This window comes from Danio rerio, chromosome 10 (assembly GCF_049306965.1).
Source record: "Danio rerio strain Tuebingen ecotype United States chromosome 10, GRCz12tu, whole genome shotgun sequence".
Taxonomy (NCBI): Eukaryota; Metazoa; Chordata; class Actinopteri; order Cypriniformes; family Danionidae; genus Danio; species Danio rerio.
In genome coordinates, this window is record NC_133185.1 from 37,575,750 (window position 1) to 37,600,656 (window position 24,907).

At 34.9% G+C, this 24,907-nt stretch overlaps 2 protein-coding genes across 16 annotated transcripts in view; one reads left to right on the forward strand and one right to left on the reverse strand.

Annotated features, from left to right (window-relative positions):
• mogat2 (monoacylglycerol O-acyltransferase 2) overlaps nt 1–24,907 on the reverse strand; it is a 78,162-nt gene that overhangs the window by 42,987 nt on the left and 10,268 nt on the right.
• Nucleotides 1–24,907, forward strand: part of map6a (microtubule-associated protein 6a) — a 40,288-nt gene that overhangs the window by 14,523 nt on the left and 858 nt on the right. The window contains exons 2-4 of one of the 4 annotated variants that reach the window (XR_012386447.1): nt 1,834–2,047; nt 5,540–5,717; nt 21,877–21,987. Coding sequence is in view for 3 of the 4 variants with exons in the window: in XM_009305492.5 (XP_009303767.1) it covers nt 1,834–2,047; nt 5,540–5,754; nt 21,877–21,987 (540 nt within the window). In the remaining variant the exon portion in view is untranslated. Of the gene's footprint in view, nt 1–1,833; nt 2,048–5,539; nt 5,755–21,876; nt 21,988–24,907 lie in introns of all 4 variants that reach the window. The other 3 variants (XM_009305492.5, XM_009305493.5, XM_009305494.5) reach the window with 3 other exon arrangements.

Sequence of the window (24,907 nt, forward strand, 5' to 3'; positions counted from 1 at the left end):
TACTTTAAACTAGTAATAGATTACAAATTACTGACTCCTACTGGGAAATTGTAATCTGATTTTATTACCAATTACTTCATGTAAAAAGTAATCGGATTACTAATTACTTTATTTGAACTTACTTTTAAAACCTTTAAAATGTACATATAAACTACAAAATAAACTGCTGCTCTTTTAGTAATTTATTATTCTCTGAAAACATCTGAGGTGTTTTGCATGCATCTTCTGAGAGTTTGCATTAGACACTGTTTACCATGGTCCACTCAGGTTTATAACAAATCTTAAATCCCTCACTCATCATCGTGTGTTGTACACTCGGGTAGGATGCTCTGCTTTGTCCACTTATAGGCTCAAGCATTGGCATATCTGTTCATAAATCTATTCTGGGTTTACTCCCCTCATATCTCCAAACTTTAACTTGTACCAGTAATGCATACTGAAATGGGAAAAAAGCTTTTAAATACGCAGCACCTTTTGCATGGAATAACCCCCAAACAAAGTTGCAGTTTAAAGAGTTTGTTACATGCTTTTAAAAAGGTTTTAAACGATTTGGAGTTTGAAACATTGGCCTGTAGATGTTCTGAATAGTTTTTAACTGTCATTGTATAGGTGTTTCTATGGATGAATGATACCTGTTATTTGTTTGTTTGTTATTTGTTAAACCCATGTGAACTTTATACTGCCTTATCTAGGCCAGGATGCTTGTAAAATAAACTAGCCAGGATGCTAGTAAAATAAAGGTTATGATAATAAAATAAAAAAAATTATATATATATATATATATATATATATATATATATATATATATATATATATATATATATATATATATATATATATATATATAAAATATATATATATATTTTTTTCAATATATATATATATATATATATATATATATATATATATATATATATATATATATATATATATATATATATATATATATATCATGGTAAAATTAAATGTGTACATAATAATAATAAAAAAAGAATTATATATATATATATATATATATATATATATATATATATATATATATATATATATAAAATATATATATATATTTTTTTTTTCAATATATATATATATATATATATATATCATGGTAAAATTAAATGTGTACATAATAATAATAAAAAAAGAATTATATATATATATATATATATATATATATATATATATATATATATAAAATATATATATATATATATAAAATAAATATATATATATATATTTTTTTTTTATATATATATTTATATATATATATATATATATATATATATATATATATATATATATATATCATGGTAAAATTAAATGTGTACATAATAATACAAAAAATAATAATAATAATTTATATATATATATATATATATATATATATATATATATATATATATATATATATATATATATATATATATATATATATAAAATAAATATATATATATATATATATATATATATATATATATATATATATATATATATATATATATATAAAATATATATATATATATATATATATATATATATATATATATATATATATATATATATATATGTATATAAAATAAATATATGTATATAAAATAAATATATGTATATAAAATAAATATATATATATTAAATGTGGTCTATAAACTGTAAATAGCCAAATATTTGCCACAAATCTACCAGCTCAGATTTTAACTGTACAATCTGGGGATAAGATTTCAATGTTGCACTTTATATTCCTTTCTGAATTGCACGAGGTGGCCTTGAAATTCAATATGTGTGGTATTAATCACAAACTACAATAACGTGATCTTATCCGTTTCTCCATGACAGGACTGAGTTCAAAGCCTACACAGACGTGAAACCTGTGAAACTCATCAGGGCCAAGTCTCAATATAAGCCTCCCGATGATAAGACTGACCTGGAGACCAGTTACAGCGCCACCTACAGGGCCTACCAGTCTAGTCAGCAGCCAGACGACAACAAGGCCCTGGAGAGGAGGAGGATACGCACACTGTACCACGAGCCTTACAGAGAGAGCAGTAAGGTGAGAAAAAAACTACACAATATGTTGGCTCTGTTTGTTTTTTTTTAATGGGTTGATTGCCTGCATTCCATCCTAGACTTGGATGTGTGATTACATTCTTGTTGGTAAGTGTGTGCTCGTTACAGAATGTAAAAAAAATCAATTACTAGGTTCAGCAAATTTACGATGTCGGCAATTTATGTGCTCAGTGGCTGGAAAATGCTTTTTTTTCCTCAGCTATTTTCTTTTATAACAGTTTGACATATAACTTTGGCCGTGGGCTTAGAATGTCTTTTCTTAAGCCTAGTTCACACTACAGGATTTTAAACATCAGCAGATCGCTGTGCCGTTCACACTACATGACCTGACTTTGTGTCTTTTAATCTCTGTGGTGTTCACACTACGCAACACTCCGTGAACGATCCACAAGAGGGGGGTCACACACTACATGATCTGACAACAACTCATTCCCCATCAGCTCATTCAAGCTACCAAACCACAGCCAATGAAATTTTGAGGGAGGAGTCGTCAGAAAAAGCTGAACACTATTGGCTGCTTGTGTGCTGATGACATCACTGACAGCGTTTCAAGCTTTGGAGAAAGCATTTAAAAACATCGTCAAATCAGCTGATCTATCAGCGGATTAATCACTCATCTGCAAGGTTCCAGTGGATAGATACACAGAGAGTTTGTAATTTTTGTAATTTTATAACTCTTTGAAATAAAACTAACATATTAATAACACCCTGCCGTTTTCTAACTATTAGTGTATTTCTTTCTGACATTGTTATTTTTTTATTACAAAACAGTAAAGAACTGAGCATTTCTGCCTTAAATTACCATATTGGTTAAAATGACTGCATGCATGTCTGATACTTTTCACTGTGACTTTAAATATGTGTGCATTTTCTTGCCTGGCAACTTCCTGCTAACATAGACAAAACTTTCTGATGGCAAAAACATTAATTTACTTCAGATATCTTTCAAAACTGCATATTCTGTGCTGTTAAATAGCTCCTGTTTGAAAGTGAAAATGAAAGCCAAGACCTTTAAGTGTTTTAGTATCTTAACTACATATTTATAGGCTGTATTACAAAAAAAAAAAAAAGATTACATTTTTAGGGTAATGGTGTCATTAAATATGATGCCAGACATTCAAAGCTTAATTTTAATATCTCAATAATAGCTTAAAATGTAAATATGTTGTGACAATTTGGCGTTTTATATAAGAACCGTCAGAATGAGCAGTATGGTAATTCTAATAGTTACAGAATTCTAGTTCCACTGTTAATATAGCCTACTCTCATGTCTGTGCTAACGCAGAATGAAGCCAGTGCACCGATGCCCATTCTGACCAATCACAGATGTTTCTGCTGAGCTCCTGAGCACACAGGCACGCGGCTCATGCTGATATGCTCTCTCATTGGCTGCAACTCGTCACTACATCTGACCACACGTGGGGTTGAGTCGGCCGACTGCTCTGGAATATTCAGCACGCTGAATGTTGGATTTCCATCTGCGAGGTGTCGGCGACGCGTCAGCGAGCCTCGTTGATGCGTTGTTCAGTAGTTCACACATAAAGAGCGGCGAGCGCCGTGCACCCGCAGATTTCTTCCCGATCACAGCCCGATCTGTCGGCGAGCTCGTTAACTTCCAAATCGGGCACAAATCAGGCTTAAAATCCTTTAGTGTGAACTAGGCATTAGTGAATCAGCATCGGCTATTTGTTTCATAATGTTGAACTGTTTTGACTAGTTGCTTTCTGGCTGGTTGATCAGTTCATCACTAGAATATACTGTATGGCTTTTGGGTGAAAATCGTGTGTTTAAAAATGATTTTGACAACCATTGGAAGTATATTGTAAGCTTGTTCTTTAAAGGGTTTACTTTCAAGAGTGGGAGATATGAAGGGTGAAGTGGACCCCTCCCCTCAAAAAAAATCCTTCTTGGGTTGCATGTACACTGCAGATGTTGATGGTCAATTCCGATTTTGTATCCGATTATTTCGCTGATCTACTTGCATCATCTTTTAAAAGAGACTCATATCCGATTGTCTGTATTCACACAGCACACGGCAAAAGCACAACGACCGACTTTTCTCCATTCCTGTATTTAATGTATTCACAGGGTTTAACATTTTTTAATTTCATTTTAACAAGTTGTTTTGCTAAGGTTTATGAATGAAAAGTTCTCATTTTGCCATCTTCTTTTAATCTATGTATTTTTAAACCAGTAGGCATCTTAATGTAATTTCTATGGTGTAATTTATGCCAGAGATTAATAATAGTTTATATTGGTTATGTGGCGGATGGTGCATGCCGTCTCACGCTCACGTTAACTTGCAATATTATCAAAAACACAGAACTTATAGATATTATATGTTAAAAGGCCTAAATACCTGCAACCCCATTTAAATCAGCAGATCACTCAATGAGAGAGGGAGGGATCTGTCCCTATCTTTACTGCTTTATTAATTTACCATAACAAATGCAATTCTTTGACCATCACTGTGCCTCTCATGACATGTTCCTATGCTCATTCACTCTCATCGCTATGATTTCCAGGTATTTGAACTAATTTTGGGGGATCACAGAGTAGGCATGGAACGATAACCAGTTTCAAGGTTTATCGCAGTTTGGAAAAGTCAAGGTTTTAAAACCGCCAAAATTTTATGTCATCCTGTTCCTATGGTGTGTGTACGTTTTGTTTTTATTTAATTTTTTTAACAACTACTTCATTTAGTTTTTTAGCCTTTTAACCACACGTCAGTAAGTGATGCACAGACACAAATTAAGTTTAATTTACTTATTGTTTGTATTTATATTTAGTAATTAAAGCAAGATTATAAAGTATTTTTAGAAACATAGGAGCATTCACACAAACATTGTAGCTGCCAGCTGCTTGCATCTGTTTTCTTTCTCCAGGCAGAAAAACAAAATCCCTTTCTGTGATTGGTCATGTTTCGTGCTAATTTGTTTTACTCTATTTCAATTTACAGCAAATTAAAAAGTACTGTATTTTTATGGTGCATGATTACTATTCCAAAATATTTTAAATGTTTCTTAAAATAAAATGTATTGTGTTTAATATGGGGAAATTTTTTTGTTTTTTACCTAGAAAATTGAAAAAAAAAACATATTTTAGAGCAGTGATTACGATACCGTGAAACCATGATATTTATATCTAAGGTTATAACACCGTCAGAATATCATACAAGACAATGCCCCTCACAGAGCCAGTACGAATATGTGGGAATATGTGGAATATGTGTGAATACTCGCAGAGCTTCCGGTTGGTTGGATGGGACACTAGATATGGGCGATCACGCCACTGCAGCTCAAAACACTAAAAATACAATGGCTGCACTCGCGTCTTCCTCTGCTTGTAAACTCATAAACAAACACCTGCGATCGGTTCATGAAATCGAGTCATGAAATGTGATTATCGGCCAATACCGATCTTCAACCGATCGATCGGAGCATCCCTATTAAACACCATTTCATTTCTTATTCAGGTGGAGAAAACCAGTCTTCCTCGCTCTAAACCGAAAAAGAGCTCCTCCACATCCGCCACACCCGGGAAACCTCTGAAAAAGTCCAAGGAGAAGCAGGCGACGTCGGTGCGCGGCTCCAAGAAGAAGAGCTCCGAGAACCAGCCGGAGAGCAGAGCGGTGCAGGCGGACAAGGAGAAAAGTAAAGAGATCAACAACAAACTGGCTGAGGCGAAAGAGTAAAAACCATTGCACTTCTTCTCTCATTTAATCTCTTCCTGAAAGGGTGAAAGCAGAACAAAGGCTGCAAAATTATTTAATAAGAGGTTCTCATTCCTTTATTGTTCTCTCCATTGCTGCCCCCTTTCTCTCTCTCTCTCTCTCTCTCTCTCTCTCTCTCTATCTGATGCACCTCGTTTTATTCTTCACTGTATATCTTCAATAACCCCACCACCTCTTTCTCTCACTCTCTTTCTCTCTGAGAGGTCAGTGGGCTGTTTTAAGTACATTTTCAGGGTTCAGATTCGATCTATTCAGTCTCGCTGGCGATTTCAAAGCGTTTGCATTTACTATAGCTCCACCCACTCTCCTCATTTCCACGGCGAGGTTTCCATGACAACCGCTCTATTGGTTGGCCAATGGATGCTCTTATCTTGCATGGAGCCATTGGCAAGAAGCGCTGTATGTTTCACTTCCCATCAGATGCACAGACTGGTGGATTTCATTTATCAAGGGTTTTAACAAGTTGTATCCGATAAGCCTCTTTAAAGCCTTGCTTATGTAAATTGGGCAACATTTAAAAGCCACAAAGGCCAATTTGTGATTCAGAAATCTTTGATAAATGTGCATCTTTGATTTTAAAACGATATCGACTGATTTCTTGCTTGCTTTGCCTGTTTTATGTTAGTCTTTTTTTACTGAACACTTCAATCACCCTGGTGATATGTTATGATTTCAGATCACTGATGATTTTAAAGGGGTCATCAACTGCCATATTGGTTTAATTTGTACTGATCTATTGCACTGCTTTGATTTAGGTTAAAAAAACAACATAAATACTTAGTATATAGCGATCTGTAATAGCAGACATATCAATAGTGACCACAATAAAAAAGTGTGTGTTTTGCCCAACATAGGCTCATTCTGAAAATGTAGCCCTATATACATCTCTGGAGATCACGAATAACATAGCCGGAAATACGTATGGCTGGATTTCGTCCTTAAAACGTACTCTACGCGGCGGAAGCTGTTCCTTTTCACGATTACCAGCTGACCACTTATCTCAGTGTGCCCGTTTTTTTTTTTTGCTGTTACCTGTATGTCCAGTGGCTCACTATGTACGTCGGTGGACTTGAGACATACAGAGGAGATGACCTCGACGACAGTCTGGTGAAAAAAGTTCCAGAAAGCAGGTAATTAAAAACAAAAGCTGAAAAATAAAATAAACAAGTAAATAACAGGGTGAGAATATGGTAAAATCTGAAAACGTAGTAAAAATCAGGGGGCTTTACTTTTTCTGGATTGGTTTTAAAAACACTATCGGTTGGGTTTAGGGAAGGTGTTAGGTGGGTCAATCTGTGCTTTTGAAAACACTATCGGTTGGGTTTAGGGAAGGAAATGGGTGGGTCAATCAGTGCTTTTGAAAACACTATTGGTTGGGTTTAGAGAAGGGTCTGTCATGCCTCATTCACACTAGCAGCGACTTTGTAGCTGCCAGTTGCTCTGAGTGGCAACCTGCTGCAAACGCAGCTCTGTGTAGGTATATACAGTACAAATACAACTGGCCTCTGAGCAAGCTGAGAGAGGATCACGTGAGCTCTACTGGTGCTCCTATTGGCTGTCGCTGAAGAAAGTTGCTCTTCATTTGCATAAAGTTGAAGGATTCTCAACTATGTCGTGTTGCTCGACATGCCCACCTGGTCGCCAGCGGTCGCTGTCGATCACTTAGGCTGGAGGTCGCCGGAAGTCGCTCGCTCTCTGTTGAAATGAACGGTCGCTTGTACTGTGAATGAGGCATTAGTCAGTCAGTCGACAGTGGCCTCAAGTGGATTTACGCGAGAAGAGCAGGCGAGAATGACACTCGCAAGATAATTTTGAGATATGAAAAAGTGTACACAGAGACCTCTGGTAAAAACGGCAAAAAATGTAGCTTCTGGGACATAATTAGCATAATTTGACTAAGAAATGTATATAGCGGTACTTTTTCAGAATGAGGTTGGTTTTGCTTGTTTTTCTTGACAACTGCGTATTTTGGACTTAAAATGGTTTCAATGGGGACGCTTTGAAAACAGCCATTGTCTTGTCCATTTAAACACCCAAAAACAAACAATGATTTTATGCTTAGGGAAATGTAAATTAAAGGCAATCACAAACATACACAACAATGGAGGAGTACATGGTACACTTTAAAACATGTCTGTTAATTTTCTAATTCACAAGTGTTTTCCATTTATTTACAGTTGTGTATTGCATTATGGGACTTTGATCTCTACTCTGTCAACTTTTGATGTTAACAATTCAACTCTACAGTTTAACATAGTAACTTTTAATGGACAATTTCGTAGTTTGAAATAATTTAATGTATAAGAAATAAGTCGGTAAAATAACAGAAAATGTACTGGCAGTTTATTACAAGGTTTTTGTACTGTAAAATATAACACCAACCCAGACAATACATCCTTCAAACAATTAAAAATGTTCATAAAAGTCATTTTTTTTTAATTTTCAAGGTTAAAAATTGTTGTAATAAAGATCCCATAATGCAATTCAAAAGCATAAATAAACGCAAATCACAAAATATGAAAAAGGGCTAATTTACAGATGTTTTTTTACAATGTAGTGTTGATGTTGCTCAAGCGTTTCCAAATGCTACATCAGCAAAGTGTGGATTTACTTAACATTACAAGCAAAAGCGGAGACACATCTTACACACTTGGCAAATTCTACATACACATGAACGTCAAGCTGCCAATGTCATGTTGTGACATCCTTACAGGTACTGTTTAAAAAAAAAGCGACAAGGCCAAATACTGGCCTGGCATACATAATGTAGGGTTTTAGCCATTTTTGTAGGATGTGTTAACTTTTGATTATTTTGAAAGCATAAAAAAGCATGAACTTGAAATTTTTGAAAAACACATTCCCATTTTAGCTACACCGAATTGCATCAAATTGTGCCTATCTGTGGTAAATATATATATATATATATATATATATATATATATATATATATATATATATATATATATATATATATATATATATAGCATAATAGTTTTAAAAACTTATTTCTAATAACGGATTTATTTTATCTTTGTCATGATGACAGTAAATAATATTTTTCAAAACACTTCTGTACAGCTTAAAATGACATTTAAAATGTTTTTTTTTTTTAAATGTAATAACGGCTTTTATTCTAGCCGAAAAAAAACAAATAAGACTTTATCCAGAAGAAAAAATATTATCAGACATACTGTGAAAATTTCCTTGCTCTGTTAAAAATAATTTGGGAAATATAAAAAAAAAAATCAAATCAAAAGGGGGCTAATAATTCTGACTTCAACTGTATATCTGAATAAAGGACCATATTTTTGAGGCAGCCTGATGATGTAGAGGCAGATGAAGATCTTCTGTAGACGGGAAATTTATCCACACTATTATGTAATAAACAAGCAAAATCCACATCCTGTCATTTTATCAGATTGGCTTCAATGGACTTTATGCATAGCTAGTGTTTTTCAGCAAATGATGAAATTCCGGTGAAAGCTTTATGTGACTATTTACAATTTCATAAGGTTCCTTTTACAGCATTGATGCTGTAATGTAATTTAAATACATTCAGTTAAATAGTCTTAAGCATCCATTTGTTTGTTAAACCATAAAAAGAGACAAAAGACAGTTTAAACGCAGCAGCAGGTTAGAGCAGTAAATCTATTGAAAATACTGGGGTGAAATTATTTTCCATATTTTATAAAGACACAGCGTGAAAAACTATAATTTAATGCAGTGCTTTTTGTTTGGTCTTCTATACCACTTCATATCGTATCTTAGCCAGGCAGTGAAGATTGCTTTTTTTTAAAGAAATTGGATCTTAAACGGAGAGATTTTGTATGGGATGACAATTAACTAGAAGCCTTGGGGCTGGCTGACTGAAATTAAAAGTCTGTTTGCATATACTCCTATACGCCATTTATTCTGTTTTTAGACCAAATAAAAAAAGACAATGAGTATTACTAATAGTTTTATAGTAGGATGACATTATGCCAAAAGAACGAGCACATCTTGTTTTCACAGTTCATGACCCCTTTAATTACTCTCTTTGTGTTCCTGCTAAGTTTAAGAACCATTGCATATCACTTAGGAACCGAGCATCAAAACAAGTCATCAGATAATTAGGCCTTGTTTCAGCTCACTCACTTTGTTGCCTGGACAACCAACCGGATTACTGTAACATGATATTGCATTATGGGATGTACTGTACATTTGTCATTGGCTAGATTAGGATTTAAATGTTCACTGTGATAGAAATTCATTATCAACTAAAATATGTTTTGTATGGTTTTCCTGGGGTTTTCTATCATGAACCAGAACACATGTAAGGACTGCATCACTAATTTGAACACTATATAATTCCCCACCCCCCTAAGGGAGCCCCCAAGGTAGACAGATGGGAGATCCCAAAAGTAGAGGGCACTCAAAATGTCACTAGATTAGCCAGCTTTAAAATCAAAGCCCCTCTTTATGTGAATGCAGATTCTGCTTATTAATTATTAATGTGTCTCCAGCTTTGTTTGCTCCTGCATCCCCCCTGTTGTTCAATGACTGACATGACCTGTATTCTCCACTAATTGTTCTGTTTATTATCATGTGTTCTCCTTGATGTATTGGTAAGTCGAATGCAGTCTGTTCGGAATGCTGTTTGTTTACTCTCGACTGCATGATCATTGTCATCTTTGTTTACGGTTGTTTGCTTTACAAAACCATGCAAAAGTAGCGTTCAGCTCTCATCACAATCCCTCAGTCAACCTCAGTGAGGTTGTGAGTTGCAAATGTAAAGGAATAGTTCACCCAAAAAATGAAAATGTACTTCTACAATATTTTTTCTAGTAACCCATCGTTTATTCAAAACCTATTTGAGTTTCTTCTGTTGAACACGAAAGAAGATATTTTGAAGAATGCTGGTTGTTGGTATCCACTTACTTTCATAGTCTTTGTTTCTACTATAGGTGCCAGTAATCAGCATTCGTTAAAATATTTAGATTTTTGTTCAACAGAAACCCTTAAAGGTTTAAAACCACACGAAGGAGAGTAAATGATGAGTTAATTTTCCTTTTAGGGATAACTATCCCTTTAAACCTTATTTAAAGAGATGGATTACCCAAAAAAATACATTTATCACTGTTTATTCAGTCAAGTGGTTTCAAACTTTTATCATTTCTTTATTCAGATGAACACAAAAGAAGATATTTTGAAGAATGCTGGTTGTTGGCAACCACTGACTTCCTTTGTATTTTTTCAACAATTGGTGCCAGCAATAAACATTCTTTAAAATATCTTCTTTTGTGTTCAACAAAAGAAAGAAACTAATAAAGGTCTAAAACCACACAATGGAGAGAAAATGATGAGGTAATTTTCTTTTTTGGGGTTGAATATCTTTAAACCTAACTTAAAGTCATAGTTTACCCATACATTTTATTTATAACTGTTTATTCACTCTCAAGTGGTTTCAAACCTTTATGAATTTCTTTATTCACACAAAAGAAGATATTTTGAAAAATGCTGGTTGTTGGCATTCACTGACCTCCATGGTATTTTCCAACAATTGGTGCCAGCAATAAACATTCTTTAAAATATCTTCTTTTGTGTTCAACAGAAGAAAAACTCATAAACAAGTGAGAGCAAAAATAATAAGCAAACTTTCATTTTTGGATGAACTATCCCTTTAAACCTAACTCAAAGGCACAGTTCACCCAAAAAGGTGAACTATGAAAAATTAAGATTTTATTCACTCTTAAATAGTTTCAAACCTTTCAGAATTTCTTAATTCTGATGAACACTGAAGAAGACATTAAAGCTGAAAACCTTTTACTATTGATTTACATAAAACAGATACAGTACTATGAAGGTCAACGGTTATAGGTTGAGCATTTTTTTTTAAATATCTTCTTTTGCGTTCAACAGAAGCAAGAAGCACAAAACTATGAAGAAGTGAAGGGAGAGTCGATAATGAGCTAACTGTAATTTTTGGGTTAACTATCCCTTTTAGCCTGGGATTGTTCACCCAAAAATTTAATTTACTCACTGTTTATTCACTCTCAAGTGGTTTCAAACGTTACAGAAGATATTTTGTAGAAAGCTGAAACCCTGCAACCATTGACTTCCATAAAACAAATACTATGAAGGTCAATGGTTACAGGTTTCCAGCATTTTTCTAAATATCTTATTTTGTGTTCAACAGAAGAAACTCAAATCAGGTTTGGAACAAGTAGGGTGAGTCGATAATGAGAAAATTAGATTTTTTTGGGGTAAACTATCGCTTTAAAGAGAAAAAAAAATGTCATCATATACTTATTTTGAAGGCCTGATGGTGTGTAGTGACTGTTACAATGTTAAAAGCCAATAAACCCAGATATTGGCTGTGGCGATGATGTAATGGGTAGGTGTGTCTCTGTGACTCCGCCTACTTTGACACTGACATTTATTTAGTTGTTTCTCTCTTTAGTCTGTGAATGTCAGAAATAAATACAGAAGTAAATACAGAAAGTAATTAAAGTATACATTTAATTGAAAGCAACAGTTTTTTTTAATTGTTAAGTAGTTTAATGCTGTGTGTTTTAAAGATTACAAATTACAGTATAAAGTGCTATATGAGTTAAATTAAAGGCACATGACTTGACTGCAGAGCTTGTTCAAACATTCACAGGTGCTTTCTTAACTGCTGTTTTCATTTTAGTTGTGTGTATATTTTGTTATGAAGAGCTAAGAGTGCAGCACACATTAACATATTCATCTAAATGCCATCGGGTCATCTCAAAGGCATTTTAAATATCTTTATACCCCAATAGGAAGCTTTCTGTCTGCATAAGGATGAGTAAATGATGACATTATTTTCAATATTTTAGAACAATCTTAAAATCTTGGCGATACGTTTACAGAGGTGATTTTATGTTGGTAGGTTTAATCTGATCATGTTACGGCACATAATCATGACCATCATTTTTCCTTGCATGTGACATGACGCTGTCACAAATTCATGTCTTTAGTTTATGACGGGAGATCTGAAGATGGTTCATGCGACCGAATTGCTTTCATTTTATTATACTGTCTTCATCTGCTGGCATTATGAGAGTGCATTGTGTAAGATCATGCTTTGCTTTACTTTATGTCATGTACCTCCCCCCTCTGCAAATCCTCTCTCTGTCTCTGGTCTCATCCGTTGAGGTCGTCTTCATTTTTCAGTATGTCAAGTGTGTGATCTCATTGTCATGTTTGCGCAATCAGTGCACAGCAAGTCTGTGATCTACAGCCAGGTTGAAGAAATTCACTTAAAGCCTGTATACATAATGCATCCTGAAAGATTTTAATCATTTATTTTATCATGATTGGACAGTAGGGACAGTTGGCTTTTCTGTGTGGAGTTTGCATGTTCTCCCTGTGTTGGCGTGGGTTTCCTCCAGGTGCTCTGGATTCCCTCACAGTCCAAAGACATGTGATATAGGTGAATTGAATAAGCTAAATTGTCAGTAGTGTATGGGGGTTTCCCAGTGATGGGTTGCAGCTGGAAGGGCATCCGCTGTATAAAACATATCCTGAAATAGTTGGCGGTTCATTCTGCTGTGGCGCCCCCTGTAACAGAGACTAAGCCGAAGGAGAATGAATGAATGATTGGACGGTATAGCGATGCAAGTGAGGAAGGGGAGACAGGCCAGTGATGATTGACTGCACTAGCATTGAAAACACTGCACTTAATATTAGGTTGCATGTGTTTATTGGATTTGGCTGCAATTAGAATATTTCTACATTCCGATGTTTTCATTTGTGAAAGGAAAATACAAAATGTTCAAATGCAAAATGCCTTTTAATTATGCCGTTTGACTGGATGCATATAAAGTCATCGCATGTTTTTTAAACATTGGATTCAATGAATCTTTCTAGTGTACATGCATCATATAATTGTGTTCATGCACAGTATGAAATGGAATAGATGATAAAAGGCTGTTGCGGAATGTATACATGTAAGAAAAATTAAGCATACATTTTTAAGAGTGGCGACACGGTGGCTCAGAGGTTAATACTGTTGCCTCACAGCAAGAAGGTCGCTGGTTCGAGTCCTGGCTGTGCCAGTTGGCATTACTGTGTGGAGTTTGCATGTTTTCCACGTGTTCGTGTGGGTTTCCCCCACAGTCCAAATACATGTGCCATAGGGGAATTGAATAAACTAAATTGGCCGTAGTGTATGTGAGAGTGTATGGATGTTTCCTAGTACTGTGTTGCGGCTGGAAGGGCATCCGCTGTGTAAAACATATCTTGGATAGTTAGCGGTTCATTCCACTGTGGCGATCCCTGATAAATAAAGGGATTTAGCCGAAAAAAATAAATGAAATCATTAGAAAAAATAGAAATACTTCAAATTAAGAATTTAATTGTTTAATTTAAAAACTGTGGCCTATTGTCATATAGGCAAAAAACAAACTGGCCAGCACGTTTAACTTTCCTCAGTTAGAATTTGGGACACTGAATTTGGCACGACGTGACTTCAGAAATGGAAATGCCAAATTCGGAATCCCAAATTCTGTAGCGACAGGAAACACTGGATTCTGCTTGGTCTTAAACCCTATTTCGATGCGTTATATTTATACTTTATTATGGCGTAGCAGTCAAAATAGGACCAAGAACTTATCTATGGGACAAATTCTGGACCCGTCAGTGAGGGGTGGGTCTTTGGAACTACCCGAATCTCCCCTGGCTACAGGTCTGTTAAGTGGATTATATGCTAGAGTAGTCCAAATGTAGCTGATTTATAATTGTTTGGAACCATCTCTCATCCATTTACACTGTAAAAAATATTGCTGCCTTATTTATTTATTTATTTGTTAACCTTAAACCAAACAAATTAAACCTTAAATTAACCTTTCTAGTCATCTCAGCTTCAAACTGATTAAAAATATTAGGTTAAACTTTGCATCACATAACAAATGTAGTTGAGGCCTGATAACATTAACAAAAATTTAAAGTAACATATAAAAAACTTAGTCATGACTTTTTGTAATATTATTTTTTTCAGTGTAGGCATCTACGGTCACAGTAGCTTGCACACATTTTTGTGTCCACTGTTATCCGCGTCTACTGGTGTACAACTTTTTATTGGTAATTTGCATTATAGGTTGTCCCTGGGGCTTTGTTGCCATCTTGTGGACAAATAAATAGAAATAGAATAAAAAGAAAGAAAGAAAGAAAGAAAGAAAGAAAGAAAGAAAGAAAGAAAGACAGAAAGACAGAAAGAAAGATTTAACTTGGCCTTTTAAAAACTTTATTTAGGAATGTCCATTAGTCCAGTGTTTCCCAACCCTGTTCCCAAAGGCAAATCAACAGTACACATTTTCAACCTCTTCCTAATCAAACACACTTGAATCAACTCGTCAGAACATTAGAAGAGACTCCAAGACCTGAAATGAATGGGTCAGATAGGGAAGACGTCCTAAATATGTACTGTTGGTGTGCCTTCAGGAACAGGGTTGGGAAAACACTGCATTAGATCAAAACCTTTCATCAAAGTTTTCCTAAACTATTTTGACCACTTCAAATGTTGACTGTTGTATACTGTATTTTAAGTCATTGTGAATACAGTCAGTGTATTAAATACAGGCTTTAAGTCCAGAGTTATAGACTGTCATTGCAGGGAACTTGTTGAAATTGACACAAAGCTATTGAATTGGTAATAAATGAATTGGTCTAGATCACATTCTTCTCTGTGCTCTGAAAAGGACTACGCCACACACAAGGTGAGGGCCTTTTCTTGTGTTTTGCAGCCTTTGGGGACTCCATAAAGGTGTTCATTTAAGGTGGGAATTAGGGGAAGGTGTTTCGGGGAGACAGAGGAGGAAAAGCTAGCGGGGTTGTACATGTACAGTGTGTGTGCGCATATCATAGGTGCTATCTATAGTCCATGCGTGCAGAAAAATGAGAGAAAAATACAATGTTATGTGAAAGAGCCTCAGACTGAACTGTGATGATGTGAATTGTGATTTCTCTCTTGCTTGCTCATATTTATTGAACTGAATAAATGCAAACGCAGAAACCGAGGTGTCGTGGTTCATTTTGTTGAGCTGTGGGAGGGTTTGGGGGCTCAGCATAGGTGCATCCTGCCCTGTCCTTCTGTCTGTCTTTCTGTCTCTGTCTTAGATGTTATATAGAATCCACATGGAAGAGAACTATTGCGATGTCTATGCTTTACGTTTGGTTTTGCGATTCTTCTATTTTGTGTGTGACAGGCTCTGGAATAAGTTCTGGCATCTTTTAGGCTGTGCATATTGGCTGTCAGCTGAGAGTTGAGAAATATATGTTTGCATCCTGAGTGAATCTGATATATTTCAGTGTCTTATATGTGCAAGGTAATAAAAGATGCAAAGTCTCCTATTCCAGGACCAAATGTTGAAAATGTTAACAATCCCATCCTACTTGAAAGATAGTACTTGAAGGATCAATTTGTGTTAGGTAATGATTGGCTTTAATGATGTGATTTAATGACTGATTGATTGATTGAAACTTGGTTCTTTGATTTTATGCTTTGGGAGTTAAAGGTGTAGTTCACTCAAAAATCAATGTTATTTACTGAATCTCATGTTGTTCTAAACCTATGGAAGCTTGTATTTGCCACAGAATAAAATATATAAATAAATAAAAAAAATAAAAACATCTCTGAATATAAATGTAAGTTTCTGACAATTCAGACACTTCATCATAAAACGTTGACTTAATATATAAATCCTACAGTTCTTATAATAAAGGTCAGTAAAGTGTGTAAAGCGTTTACACACGCAGTTATGAGAAATTAAATTGCAATTCTGAATGTCAGAAATTATGAGGAAAAAAGTGAAAAGTATGAACTAAGAATTTAAAAAGGTAGCATAATATACTGGAATTGCGTTTGCTAGAAAAAGCTTTACGCAGACTATTACGCCCCAAGTCTAGAGGAAAACAACATAGCCATGATAAATGAAAAAGGTTGTGGGTGGTGGATTTCCTAAACATTAAAACAAATGCATGCAAAAGATTCCCTTCGGTCAACACCCAAAAGCGGACACTCAGTTGAGAGTAATTACAAAATAATCTGCAAAGTAGATAACCTAAACTACCTGTAAATCTTTAAAGAAAAATACAGGAAGCTAACCTTCCTCCCTAAAAGTCAAAAGTAATCAAATTAATAGTTGAGCAACCATCGCATCAAAATTGAGCTAACTAACTATACTTTGCATGAGGTTCCCTTTTAAAGCTCTCCATGACTAGCAGCCAATCAGAGCCCGGACCATATAAAAATGGGAGCCTATGAGATAGCAAATAACAAAAACAAAGAAAGCAGGGCAAAGAAAAAGACACATGCATTGCGCAAAAAAATAAAAAATAAAGATTTTTAAAAGAGAGATGTACACTTATAATTGTCAAAATATAAAAGATTAATGTCAAAAGAGTTAGCATAAAAAGTGATGAACATATTATATAACATTATTATACAATTACAAAGTTGGAGTTGTAAGATGCAAACTTCAAAAAGTGAACAAAGTCAGAACTTTTTGCTATTAAAAACTCAGATCTGTGAGAAAACAGACAGTATTAACCCAAAAGTGCACAAAATAATTACAGCTCTAAAACTTACGATTATGATTCATAAATCTAGAATAATGAAAACAAGATATGAACACAAATTTGTCAAAAATAAAGCCAGAATTGTCAAAAGTCAGAATTGCCTCCCAACTGTAAGAAATATTAGATCCTGAAAGTCATCCAGCAGGCACACAACGTCATAAGTTGTTAATATTAGGTGAGATTTAGGTCGTGATATCAGATGACCAAAATTAAATCTGTTATTTTGATGTCCAATAAATAAATCAAATGACTTTGACATTTGGTAGTTTTTAGGTTGTGTTGAAAAGTGACCAAAATCCAACAGAGCCAACATCCTAAACCAACATCATAATGAGGACAAAAACTGACAATTAACCGTCAGGCATGGCAACTAAAATCCAACGTCTGATAGACGTCATAGTGGTAACATCCTCACAACTTCAAGTTGTAACATCATTAGACATGCAATGAAAAAAAAAGTGTTGCATGCAGAACTGTTGCAAACAATTTATTTGTGTTGAATTTAAACAAACAAATTAAATTGAATAATGTTCAACTTAATTTGTTTGTTTAAATTCAACACAATTAAATTGTTTACAACCACTTAATGGGCGAGGCAGTGGCGCAGTAGGTAGTGCTGTCGCTTCACAGCAAGAAGGTCGCTGGTTTGAACCTTGGCTCAGTTGGCGTGCTTTCGCATGGGTTTACTCCAGGTGCTCTGGTTTCCCCCACAGTCCAAAGACAAGTGAATTGGGTAGGCTAAATTATCTGTAGTGAATGTGTGTGTGTGGATGTTTCCCAGAGATGGGTTGCGGCTGGAAGGGCATCCGCTGCGTAAAAACTTGCTGGAAAAGTAGGTGGTTCATTCTGCAGTGGCGACCCCGGATTAATAAAGGGACTAAGCTGACAAGAAAATGAATGACAACCACTTAGCGTAAAAAAACTGAGTAAATCCAAGGAATCATCTTTGGATATTTTTTTCAGTGTAGGTATTTGGTTATATCCGTCTGTTCAACATTGGACTCTGACATTAATTCAGGTGTCAACCTGATGTTCAGGTCCACCCAAAATGCAACAATCCATGGTGTTGGGGTGCAACATCAATCTGATGTCATGTTGATGTCCTGTGCCTGCTGAGCAGATTTGCAAGATATCGGCATTATCAGAAAAGTCAGAATTGTGCAGAATAAAGTTTTTTGCAAAATGCCTACAAGCAGGCCCGGATTGGCTAATCAGGAGGACTGGGAGAATTCCCGGTGGGCCGGTCCATTTTTTGGCCGCGAGGGCCGGTATCCCTAGCTCCAGAATCTGTTGCTCTCAGCAGTCACACTTTTTAAATTTATTTATTTATTTACTTGACCACAGTCTTCTTATTCATTATTTTACTGCAGCTTTGCTCTTTTTATATATAACCAGCCTGCAGGTTAATGATGATATAAGTCAGATGTGTTACCCTCCAATATTCAACTTGTGGTCCAGTGGTTAGCACGTTAGATTATGACGCTGCTGACCCGGATTTGATCCTCGTCTGTGTATGATTTTTTATTTTTTTTCATTTTTATTGTTAAGACATATAATACTTTTAGAGTTGTTGAACATTTGAAGTTCTAAAGCAGCTGTTTTCTCAAAAAAAGACGTGATAGTGTAATTAGAAACTGAATTGGAATGACCTTATTTTAATATAGTCAGTCGTGAAGTGAGGTGGGCCGGTCTGAGGCTTAAAACTCCAGGGCTGAAAAGGAGTGCCACTCCGGCCCTGCCTATAAGCTTGCTATCACAAAATTACAATTGACCTAGCAATATTTACAATGTGTCCAAACAAAACAGACACAAAAAGATTGCAGAGACAATCAATTTGGATGCCCAAATTAGATGCGACATGACAAAAGTATTTCAATACGAGCAGAATAGTATCTCCCATAGAGCACACTCCCAACCAAAAGGACACGTTTATAATCGAATTAATAAATATAAACCACTTTAACTCTATCAAAAGAACACAGTGACTGGTGTTGTTTTTTTAACTTTCATGGCATGCTTCAATTATGTCTGCTAGTCATTTTTTTTCAAGATCTGAGGGAAACTATCTACTGGTGCTTTCAGTATATCAATAAATGTCACTTAAAACGGGATTGAAAAAATGTAACACTGAATAAAGCACATAATCAGCACCTGAGGTGATCATTGTTTATTGACGTCACAAAAATAGAAACCATTTCTAAAATAGAAACCTAGTGCGTAACGTCACTGATGATTAGGACAAAAACTTTTTCCTTTTAGCAAGGGAAATGTAGCTTTTATCGCATTATAGAGTCACATCTACAGTGTTGGGCAAGCTACTTGAAAAATGTAGTGAGCTAAGCTATTAGCTACTCCACTTAAAATGTAGCCTAACAACTACACTAAAAGCTACCCCCTGTCAAATGTAGAAAGCTAAGCTAAAAACTACCTGGCCAAAGTAGCTACATCTTAAGCTATTTTGTCATTTTTGTTTTTAAATCAAAGCAACTTAAATCCAAGTCAATCATATCTTAGCGATCAATAAAACTGTCAATAAACATAGGAGGCATAATAGTTCAGTTTGGTTATTTACTGTAAAGAATATGCTGTACTAAACAGAAACAAATTATAGTAAATTACAACAAAAACAAATCTAATAAAAGCAGGTGTTACACAATTAAAATACTATAGTAATTTATAATAAAGAGAAATATTTTGACATAAGCATTATGCATATTGTATTTATATTTACAACTCTTCATTAATAAATTACACTACATAATGCAGTAACGTGTAGTAGTACGTACTATAAATTACCAAAGTATTTTTTTGAGCCCAGCATCAGAAATTAAGTTATTCCATCTTAACATGTACTTCTCGAGGTACGGTCACGAAAAATCCTGCTTCAGAATAAAACTCCTCCCCCTCAGCCATCAAGCAAGTTTCTCGTTTTAGCCTAATTTGGTTGGCGACATCACCAATCAGATCGAAAGGTGGCAGTAACGCATTAAAAAGATTGTTGTCAACCAGACAACAGAAAAACAGAAAGAAGAAGAAATTGTCATTCTCGCCATAATATGGATTTACTTTTATCAGCTAGACACCGGCCCCACAGCTCTGTGAATGTTGGAGCCGTCATTGATCCGCGACTGGTAAATGTAGCTTCGTGGATGCTACTGCGCTACTTGACTTATAAAACAGCTTTGCTACTGAAAAGTTATTTGATTTAGAAAAGTAGCGACGCTACCGCCACGCTACTGAGAAATGTAGTTAAGCTAGTAGCATCACTACTTGTAGCGATGCTACTGCCCTACACTGCACATTTACTATAGTTAGGTCAGTGTTAAAGAACTGAAAGATAGCAAAAGTTATGAGGCAAAAATGTCAGAACTCAGATGTGTGTTAAATAAAGCGAGTTTATATCTCACAATTCAGATAAAAGTCTATTTCTGGTGGCGAAAACAGACTTCCATAAACAACCTGTATGACTTTCTTCCAAAAAGGACTTTTGACAGACAGTAACAAAATAAATAAGGGATCAAGTAGATCCAGGCGGTTATCAAAGAATTAAAATCTTTATTTGATCTATTAAAATAAACGGCTGGATGTACTTTATCCTGCTTATTACATGGCTGCTTGCCAGTAAATGTACAAATTAGACATACAACTTCGTTCTTAAGCCATAATACTTAATTCATTCTTCAATTGAATGCAAAGCTACCAGAAACAAAACCCGCTGAATGGAGAATCCACTAATATTATTCATTCACAAGTTGGCACTAAAAGCCATAAACAATCAAAAACAGCAGACAAGCATATAAATAAAAATGTGGATGGATGTGAATGTATTCACTGACAATAAAGATGATTCAGCCTGTCACGATACTAGTATTCCATACCAGTTGGAACGGAAATTTTTTAAAAATTTCCTACTAACATTTGAGCGCTGTCCAGTGCGTTCTTAAACAGTGCTAATTTGCCATTGTGTTGACATGCTCAACAGAAATGACTGTGATTGGCCGTCAAGGTCATTGATTTCACCAAACTCACCACTGTGTGTAACCACAGATGGGACACTGAAGCATTTTAAAGCCATGATTCATCTGCAGATCCTTGTATGTCAGTTTTTAGACAAACTAGCTGATCAAAGTGACCTTAAAATGCTCCAGTGTCCCTGTATCTGTGGTTACACTTAATAAACAGTGGTGAGTACGGCGAACTGATGACCTTCACGGCCAATCACCAATTGATATTGAATTCCACTATCGTGACAACCCTAGTTATTAGTTTCAGTGGTTGTTATCTAGGAATAACATGCCTTGTAATGTTGCGAGCCACAGATCAAATCAAGTATTCCAGAGAGCCGTGTAATTAATAGTTATGACAAAAGAAAGTCACACAGATCTGACACCACATGCGGATCAGTTAATAATCCCAGAACTTTCTTTCTTTTTTTTTTGCGTGAACTACCCCTTTAGTTTAATGTTCAGCTAACGAGTGATCTTGTCGTTCGTTTGAAGGGTTATGCTAAAACAGTACCACTACATTCAGCTCTGTCAGCCCATCCGCGATATTGGTTGGGTGCAGACACTAAAGCAACACCTGTGGCGCTGTGCACTGCCCGACCCAAGGTAATCCTCGTCCTCCGATTAGTAAAACTTCTATCGCCTTCATCCGTGCTTCAGCAGCACAGTTACTACCAAACTGTAGCGTTGCTAGTGCTTCAAGCTCTATATAGTGTTTCCATATCTGTTCAATGTTCTTCATCTTTTGATTTGCTCCCATTCGTATTCTCTTCCATATGGAAAGTGTTGGGCCAAAGAAGGTTGAATAGGACAGTTTTGACTGCTCATGTACTGTATGTTGTTTTCTGGAGGACGTTGAGCACTAGTGAGTGTTATTTTATGCATGTTTTTATAGTGTCCTAACATCACGCACAAGCTTGTTACTGTGTTCTTGGTTAAAAATATGGTTTGTCACAGCAATTTCTTTTTTGTTTTGTTTTTTTTGGTACTTCTAATTTAATGTAGCATCAATCTTTTCACCTTTTTTTTTTGCTGGAACAATCCATTTACCGTGAACTTTAAATGTCACTCATAGATGATTTTCTTTCTTTTTTTCTCTCAGGAGATTAATGCTATTGAACCGGGTGATATTTAGCTCCTCTTTGGTGTTAGAACAGCTCATTGTATTGTTGTTTAGTGGTGTCTGTCTTCTTGTTTTCATACTGGGTTTTATTTCTAGACTTTTCCTTTGAACAGCCTGAGATCACAGACATAATTCTGTTTATGTGGAGGGAATGCAATGTGTGAGACCACTACCGAAAATAAATATATACATTAGGTGTACAGCAACACTATAAACATACACTTTTTATTTCTTTATTCAATTTTAGTTCATTTGAATTCCAGATTTTGCAGCCCTACCTCATGGTAATTGTTTCTTATTTTATATTTTGGCAAATCAGTTGTAGTTAACTCACCAAAATGTATTTAAATAAATTGTTTTAATCAGAAAAATGTAATATTAACTCATAAACAAGCACAAAATACCAAATACCATTTTTTGTCAATTGTTTGAATTCAAGCTAGTCACAAGTAAAAATGTAATGTGCTAAAACATGTTAGCAACAGCTAAAACGTGTAAACCATGGCATCTGTTAAAAAGAGTAGTGACATGCCAAACATGTTAGTAACATGCAAATTCATGAGAGAAAAATGCGTAAACTAGTTAAAAACCATGCTGAATACATGCTAATTCATGGTAGCAATGTGCTAACCATCCTATGAACATACTAACATCATGTTCATGAGTTTTCTATCAAAAACGTTACATTCTCAAAATGTTAGAAACACAATATAACAATATGAAAATTCATGCTAGCAACTTGTAAAACATGCTATTCATGCGTTTAAACATGTTGGAAAGCAACATGATAATTCATACCATCAATGTGCTAAACATTGTACCAACTTGCTAATTCATGTTAATAACCAGCTAAACATGCATGCAAGAATTATGCTAATGGATATGCATTTGCAAACATTCTTCCAAGATAAAACATGTTAGCCTAAATGATAACAATGTTAAACATGCTAACAAGCATGTTCAAAAAACATAACTTATCCTCAAAATATGCTAATCACACTGGAAGCATGTCAATAACATGCAATTGTTAATAAATGAAGAAATATGTTAGCAACATGCTAATTTATTTGAACAACATACTAAAAAACATTGTAGCAAGATAAAACATATTAGCCTAAATAATGGCAACATGTTAATTCAACCTAGTAACATGTTAAACATGCTAATAAAAACATGTTAGAATAGAAAACAAATTATGCTAACAATGTGCTAACCATGCGAGAAGTATGTCAACAAAATGTAATTGTCAATTTATTTTCTTAGAAACATGCCAAGTCATGTTGATAATCTGCTGAACATGATATGCCAGAAACATGCTAACAAAATGCTAATCCATTTGAACAACATACTAAAATATTTGGTAAAAAAAATAAAACTAAAACATGTTAGCCTAAATGACAACATCATGTCAATCTAGCAACATATTATACATGATAAAAACATATTATGAAACATAAATGATGTTCCCAATGTGCTAAGCATGCTAGAAGCATGCCAGTATCATGCTAATTAATGAAACATACTAGCAACTTGCTAAGCTAAAGTGCAATAGTCTAAATTCAAGCTATAGCAGCATTTGAAAATTTGATGTGATAAACACATGCTAAAAAAGCATGTCAGTAACATGTTAATTATTGTTAGAAACATGCTAGCAACTTGCTAAGCTATAGTCTAATAGTCCAAGTTCAAGCTATAGCAACGTGAAAATGTGACATGCTAAAAACATGCCAAAAGAAGAATGTCAGTAGCATGTAAATCGATGTTAAAAACATGCTAGATACTTGCTGAGCTATAGTCCATAGTCACAATTCAAGCTATAACAGCATGTTAACATGTGACGTGCTAAAAACATGTTAAAGGAAGCACGTCAGTAACATGTTTATTAATGTTATAAACATGCTAGCAACTTGCTAAACTATAGTCCAATACTCGAGATTTAAGCTAGAACAACGTGAAATGTGACATGCTAAAAACATGCTAAATGAAGCATGTCAGTAACATGTTAATTGATGTTAGAAACATGCTAGCAACTTGCTAAGTTATATTCCAATAGTCCAAATTCAAGCTATAGCAACGGGAAAATGCGATGTGCTAAAACATGCTAATAGAAGCAAGTCAGTAACATGTTAATTGATGTTAGAAGCATGCTAGCAACTTGCTAAGTTATAGTCTGATAGTCCAAATTCAAGCTATGGCAACATGTGAAAATGTGATGAGCTAAAAACATGCTAAAAGAAGCACGTCAGTAACATGTTAATTAATGTTGGAAACATGATAACAACTAGAAGTCATGCTAACAAAATGCTAACCATGATGGAATGTAAATTACACCCTAATTAATTCTAGTAACATGCTAATGCCTGCTAAAACATGCTAGAAATGTGCTAGAAACATGTTAGATCA